At 51.7% G+C, this 7500-nt stretch overlaps 1 protein-coding gene across 1 annotated transcript in view; it reads right to left on the bottom strand.

Moving 5' to 3' along the window:
• Window positions 1-7500, bottom strand: part of LOC115380243 (thrombospondin-type laminin G domain and EAR repeat-containing protein) — a 19207-nt gene that overhangs the window by 4126 nt on the left and 7581 nt on the right. Inside the window, exons 10-12 of the mRNA XM_030081334.1 lie at window positions 4714-4894; window positions 2530-2582; window positions 612-788 (exon numbers count right to left, since the gene is read on the bottom strand). Coding sequence (XP_029937194.1) covers window positions 612-788; window positions 2530-2582; window positions 4714-4894 — 411 coding nt within the window. The remainder of the gene's footprint in view (window positions 1-611; window positions 789-2529; window positions 2583-4713; window positions 4895-7500) is intronic.

Below are 7500 nucleotides of genomic sequence, written 5' to 3'. Positions count from 1 at the left end.
TTTCCCAGTTTCTCTGCAGACTGTTCCTGCTGAAGCCACAATACAGACACACTGTGACTCACACACACACACTCACACACACACACACACACACACACACACACACACACACACACACACAGCAGTGAGTCATCAGGTTATTTTTACCTGTCTGTCAGTGTTTGTGGTCGTCACCTCGTGTTCGCTGTTATCACCTCACAGCCACTCACTTATTACAGTAATCACTTCACCTGGATACCTGTCTGCGTGTGTGTGTGTGTGTGTGTGTGTGTGTGTGTGTGTGTGTGTCTGCTCAGTGATACATTCTATTTCCAGTTCATCATCTTTTCCATTGTTTTATTTGTTTGGATTAAACAGAGGAGGAGGAGCTGACTGCAGATCAGTGCAGTGTCACAGTCAGATTGGTCTACGGGACGTCCCGGGCCTCCTCTGTGTTTAATGAGTTGAGGCTTCCTGCAGACTGATGATGTCACTGGCCTCACCAAAACACACAGAGTGATCTGAGCTGACACACACTACTCCACACAGCTTCAAACACACACACACACACACACACACACACACACACACTGCCATGGAGCTACAGTTCAACACCCCCACCGCTCGCTCACCGGGATGTCCTGGAAGCGCTGGAAGCAGCCGTCCACCCACACGTAGACGGTGGAGCTGATGCTGGTGGACAGACCGTCGAAGGTGTTTGCCACAACCAGGAAGTGGTACGGTCCCACGCTGAAGAACTCCCAGTCATACGCCCCCGAGGTCGCCAGAGTCTGGTTCACCTCGAACAGCTGAGACGAGACGGGACAGGACAAGATGGGACGGGACGGGACAGGACAAGACGGGACGGGACGGGACGGGACGGGACGGGACGGGACGGGACAGGACGGGACGAGACGGGGCAGGACAGGACAGGATGGGAGAGAATGGGACAGGACGGGACGGGACGGAATGGGGCGGGACGGGACAGGATGGGAGAGAATGGGACAGGACGGGACGGGACGGGATGGGACGGGACGGGGCAGGACGGGACAGGATGGGAAAGAATGGGACAGGACGGGACGGGATGGGAGAGAATGGGACAGGACGGGACGGGACGGGACGGGATGGGACGGGACAGGACAGGACGGGATGGGATGGGACGGGACGGGGCAGGACGGGACAGGATGGGAGAGAATGGGACAGGACAGGACGGGATGGGACGGGACGGGACAGGATGGGACAGGATGGGAGAGAATGGGACAGGACGGGACAGGACAGGACGGGACGGGACGGGGCAGGACGGGGCAGGACGGGACGGGACGGGACAGGACAGGACAGGACGGGATGGGATGGGACGGGACAGGACAGGACAGGACGGGATGGGATGGGACGGGACAGGACAGGACAGGACGGGATGGGATGGGACGGGACGGGGCAGGACGGGACAGGATGGGAGAGAATGGGACAGGACAGGACGGGATGGGACGGGACGGGACAGGATGGGACAGGATGGGAGAGAATGGGACAGGACGGGACAGGACAGGACAGGACAGGACAGGACAGGACAGGACAGGACGGGACGGGGCAGGACGGGACAGGATGGGAGAGAATGGGACAGGACGGGACGGGACGGGATGGGACGGGACGGGACGAGATGAGATGGGACGGGACGGGACGAGATGGGACGGGACGGGACAGGACAGGATGGGAGAGAATGGGACAGGACAGGACGGGATGGGACGGGACAGGACAGGACAGGACAGGACAGGACAGGACAGGACGGGACAGGACAGGATGGGAGAGAATGGGACAGGACAGGACGGGATGGGACAGGACAGGACAGGACGGGACGGGACGGGACAGGACAGGATGGGAGAGAATGGGACAGGACAGGACGGGATGGGACAGGACGGGACAGGATGGGACAGGATGGGAGAGAATGGGACAGGACGGGACAGGACAGGACGGGACGGGACGGGACGGGGCGGGACGGGGCAGGACGGGACGGGACAGGACAGGACAGGATGGGAGAGAATGGGACAGGACGGGACGGGATGGGACGGGACGGGACAGGGTGGGACAGGATGGGAGAGAATGGGACAGGACGGGACAGGACAGGACAGGACAGGACAGGACGGGACGGGGCAGGACGGGACAGGACAGGACAGGACAGGACGGGACGGGGCAGGACGGGACAGGATGGGAGAGAATGGGACAGGACGGGACGGGATGGGACGGGACGGGACGAGATGGGACGGGATGGGACGGGATGGGACGGGACGTGACAGGATAGGACGGGACGTGACAGGATGGGAGAGAATGGGACAGGACAGGACGGGACGGGACAGGATGGGAGAGAATGGGACAGGACAGGACGGGACGGGACAGGATGGGACGGGACGGGACAGGACAGGATGGGACAGGATGGGATGGGACAGGACAGGATGGGACGGGACAGGACAGTAAAAACAATCCTTTAAATACTATTGTCCGATTAATTAGCAGATGAAGATGAAATGAGCAGGTGTGTTGCAGGGGGCGGGGCAGCACCTGGGTGTGGGGGTTCCACCTGTAGATGACACTGTGGATGTTGTGGTTGGAGTCTCTGGCTGAGGACACACAGCACATTAGCCTGTTAGCATGTCTGCTAGCATCACAGCTAATGTTCAACAGGTTTACACGTGTGGAACATTAGCTGTGATGCTAATTTAACGCTGATGCTCAATATTTATGGCTACATCCGGCCCAAGGCGACGTCTTCAGCAGCTTCTTCTATCGTAATAGCAACTTTAATATTTTAATTAGAAAACCATTGTATAAAGAAAACATTTGATAATAGCAGTGTTGTTGTGAAGTCTGAATATTAACCAGAGCTCCACTGAAAACACGTCTCTGCCCTGAAACGCTAAGCTCCCAGTGAAACCGACCTCCTGTCTGTCTGTCTGTCTGTCTGTCTGTCTGTCTGTCTGTCTGTCTGCCTGTCTGCCTGTCTGTCTGCCTGTCTGTCTGTCTGTCTGTCTGTCTGTCCGCCGTACCACAGCAGGGAGTTTGTCTGCAGTGTGTGTGTTGTGGTGGTTTAACAAACACTGAACCGTCCTGAGGGCTGGCAGCTCACAGGACAGGACACAAAACCTCCAGGTATAAAATGACCTGGATCTTGTGCCTCTGTGGCGCCCGCAGAGCGACGGGTTTGTGCTAAACTCTGTTCCTGTGGTGCTGCCACCTGCTGGCCGATGGCCGGCTGTTCGGGACGCATCGATCAGGCAGACGTCGGTCCAACTGACCTGATGGCAGGTGGAAAAACACTAAACCTGTAAATATATTAGAATGAAGCTGCTTCTGCTCAGCAGGAAACAGGAAGTCTCACGTTTCCATTCAACAACATTTCACACAAACAGCAGATTAACGGACCCTGATCCGGTTCAGTTTCTAACAGCAAACTGAAAAACCTTCTGCCCGATGATCCTGTGTTTTCTCCTGTGTGTTATGATCTAATCATAAAAAAGACTAGTACACCTGCATCAGCTGGCTTCCTGCCAGACACACACACACACACACACATACACCCAGTCTTCCTGTGAAGATAAAACACTCATTGATCTGAGCTGAAAAGAACTGATGTTATGAAAGAACTGAAGTTTTATGATCTGACCATCTGAAAGAACCTGTGTGTGAGTGTATGTATGTTTAACACACACACACACACACACACACACACACAAACACACACACAGGGATCCAAAATACCACATGAATGGCTAATCAAAGCAGCATGCAGCAGGTAGAAAGGCCGTGGTGTGTTTGATGTCTGGTTAATGGTTCAGTAAAACACACAGGACAGAAGAGTGTTTACACACCGAGGAGTGTTTCTCAACTCACACACACTCACACACTCTCACACACTCTCACACTCTCACACACACTCACTCTGTGGTTTCCTCTTGTGTTCACACCTTCCCCTGTGTTTCACTCCGACTGCAGTGCGTTTACTGACAGTCCAAAGAACCGGAGAAGAACCGGGACTCGGTCTGGTTCCAGGTGAACCGGGACTCGGTCTGGTTCCAGGAGAACATCCGGACTCGGTCTGGTTCCAGGTGAACCGGGACTCGGTCTGGTTCCAGGAGAACATCCGGACTCGGTCTGGTTCCAGGTGAACTGGGACTCGGTCTGGTTCCGGGTAAACCAGGACTCGGTCTGGTTCCATGTGAACCGTTACTCGGTCTGGTTCCAGGAGAATGTTCAGACTCAGTCTGGTTCCAGGAAAACCGGGACTTGGTCTGGTTCCAGGAGAATGTTCAGACTCAGTCTGGTTCCAGGAGAACGTCCGGACAATTTGTTTCTGAGCTGAACTACAGGAAGTGACGTGTTGTGTGTTTCTGCTTGGTGGCACCGGCTCAGCTCAACTCAGTTTTGGTACTCCGATTGCAAAAAGTCAAAATCTTACCAAGATTATTTGTCTTATTTCAAGTAAAAATGTCTTATTTCTAGTCAAAATATCTCATTACACTTAAAATAAGACATGATCAGCTCAGAAATTACTTGTCTGTAGACAATTTTCACTTGTTTCAAGTGAAAATTTACTTCAAACAAGTGAAGTGAAACAAGTTTTTTTTTCCTGCCTAAAATTTGCTCAGAAACAGATGCACCAGTTAATCTAATCTAAAAATAATAATCTAATCTAAGTCCGATTCGCAGCTATCCAACCAGCCGGTTCACTTCCTGTTCACTTCCTACCTCGTCTGTGATTGGCCACGACCAGGAAGCTGTCGTTGAGGATGCGGAAGGCCTCCCAGTCCAGTGCGGCGTGCGTCTCCAGTGTCTGGTAACGCACAAACCGCCGCCGCCGCACACTCCAGAGGTAGATGACGGACAGCTCGCGCTCTGACTCCCGCGAGTTAGCAACGACCAGGAAGAGCTGGGCGAGAGACACAGAGAGAGAGAGTGAGAGAGAGAGAGAGAGAGAGAGAGAGAGGGAGAGAGACGGAGGGGATATTTTTGAATTTTTTTATGAAAAAAACTCAATCTGTTCAGACCACAAAAGATCACCTTCTGCCAATAAAATTACACGTTAGTCGTTCCTTTAAAAAAAGTGAAATCAACCAGACTCTGGCAGAAAAGAAGGAGATAAAAACAGGAAGTGCTTCCTGCGTAGTCGTGCTCTCCACACTGTGCTTCCTGCTGCTGTGGACGGACAGTTTGGCCTCTTATCAGGTTTAGTAGAATAAGAAATATAAGAATGAAAGCAGTGTTAGATCACCTCTCACTCGCTGCAGAGTCTCTTACATGTATAAAAACAGTGGAATACTTTATTTACTTGAAACTGTTGGACTGATCATAGAAATAAAATTATCTACTGCAACGGCACCATGCAGGACACACTGCTGTAAACCCCCAGCTCTTTTCTTTATATAAACCCTGTTTCACGCCGCCGTCCACGGTCAGGTCTTTATCCTTTATCTGAGTACAAGTCCACATATTCACAGTTGGTCACATTCAAACAGGATCCACCAGGGCGTGGAACAAAGCCAAGCTCTGGAAACAGATGGTAAGGAGTGTGCAGTCCATCCCTGAGCTCCTGCAGCATGTTCACCTCCTCCTCCATCAGTCTCTCAGACCGCATGTCCAGGATGTTCCTGGTCTGTTGAATAGACCTGTGTGTGAGCAGAGCAGCCACCGCCTGAGAGTCGGGCAGTCCAGGACCAGCAGCCTCCTGATGCTCCTCACTGTGGCAGCTCCATGCTGCAGTGCTGAACGTCCAGCCTGCCTCCTTTACTCAGAGGCTCCTCTCATGGCCCTGATAAACTAATAATAAAAACTCTGATGAACTACGACATCCACGTTGATGTTTGTCGACTGCACAATGATCACACCAGCCGAATCTTATTGGCTGTGACGCAAAGTCGGTATACAGGAGAACATCATCGGCGAACGTGATCACTCTGCACCGCTGTCATGCTAAACAAGAAAGCTCAGCAGGAGTGGAGCCTAGCAACAGTGATAATAATGTGTTCATCTTATTTATCAATATTAATTTTTATTATTATTATATTAATGTGCTAATTATTAAGTGATATTAATGTGTTTGGACAAAAAAGAGGAGGAGGAGAATGTGGTTGTTTTCTTCCTCCAAAGCATTTCTTTTTCCTCGTTTTACCTCCATCAGTGAGTTTAGCTCCAGTGTCGTGTTGATCAGTGTCGTCATTTGATGCTGCACTCCTATTGGTTGGTTAGCAGACATGGGTCATAGCAGCGGTCACATGGTGAGATGGTTCTCCAAAATTTCTGTCAGAATTTTGGTGGCCAGGCCGTGACGATGACCATCTCTCTCCCAGAGCGACATAGGACTGCTGTTTCTTCCTCGTTGGTCGTCCGGGACAGAACAAAATCACACGGTGTAGCCCCGGGTTACCCGCCGGGGCCGAGAGCGTGCACGCTCCAGTCTCTTCCAGTTAAATAAAGTCCAGGTCCAGAGTGTGCTCGGAGGGTCCTGGGTCTGCCAGGAGCTCCGGAGTCACAGTTTAGCTCCACTGCAGGTTAAAGGCTGCAGGCATCCGAACGCAGCCTGATCCAGCATCTCTGATCTGACCTCGTTTTAGTCACCAGAAATATTGTTTTTTGTTTTGTTTTTTTTAACCACTTTTATGGCAATTTTCCAGTAAGTTTTTTTGCTTCTTTGCTCACCACCGTTTCTCCCTGCTTGTTTCAGAGAGAAATCCAGTGAAGTGTGTCAGGTGTCAAACAGTTAATCCACCAGACAAAACTCTGCAGCAGTGATTATTGATCAGTGATGAATGAACATGAACATGATGTTTGAATTGATTTGACAAGTTATGACTCCTGGACACGAACACAAACCAAAATGTCTTTTCATATCAGAATCACTTCCTGTGGGGCCCGGGGCCTCGGGGGACAAAACCTTTTAAACAAAAAAGAAACTAAGTCCCGCCAAGTTAAATAAAGCACACACACACACACACACACACACAGCCATAAACTCTCTCTCTCTCTCTCTCTCTCTCTCTCTCTCTCTCTCTCTCTCTGGCAGGGCACCAGCAGATCTTGCTATTACAACTGGTAGCTACAATTAAAGTGAAGGGAAGTGGGGAGGTGCAGGATCATAAATCAATCACACCCCGCCTCACATCACAGTGTATTACTGTCTGATTAGAGGCTTGACTCACACACACACACACCTCCCTGTGAAACCACATCACACACACACTTGGCTCGCTCTCTCTCCTCTCTCAGCTGTGAGTGTCGACCTGATGTCGACCTGTTTCCCAGATCCTGATTCTTTCCCCTCTCAGTCTCTGTGTTCTGACTGATATCCTCACTCAGGACGTCCCAGCAGCTCGGTGCTGTCACGCAGTGCAGCACCCCGCCCCGCCCCACTGCTCCGTCTGAGGTCAGCCGGGGTCAGAGGTCAGAGGTCAGGCACAGACACAGAAGGACGTGTGTGCATGTGTGAATCTGCTGTGACAAACTGTTGAATCATATCAAACAGAATTTTTTTGTCTGACA

This window comes from Myripristis murdjan, chromosome 21 (assembly GCF_902150065.1).
Source record: "Myripristis murdjan chromosome 21, fMyrMur1.1, whole genome shotgun sequence".
Taxonomy (NCBI): Eukaryota; Metazoa; Chordata; class Actinopteri; order Holocentriformes; family Holocentridae; genus Myripristis; species Myripristis murdjan.
This window is presented reverse-complemented; position numbering and strand designations above follow the sequence as displayed.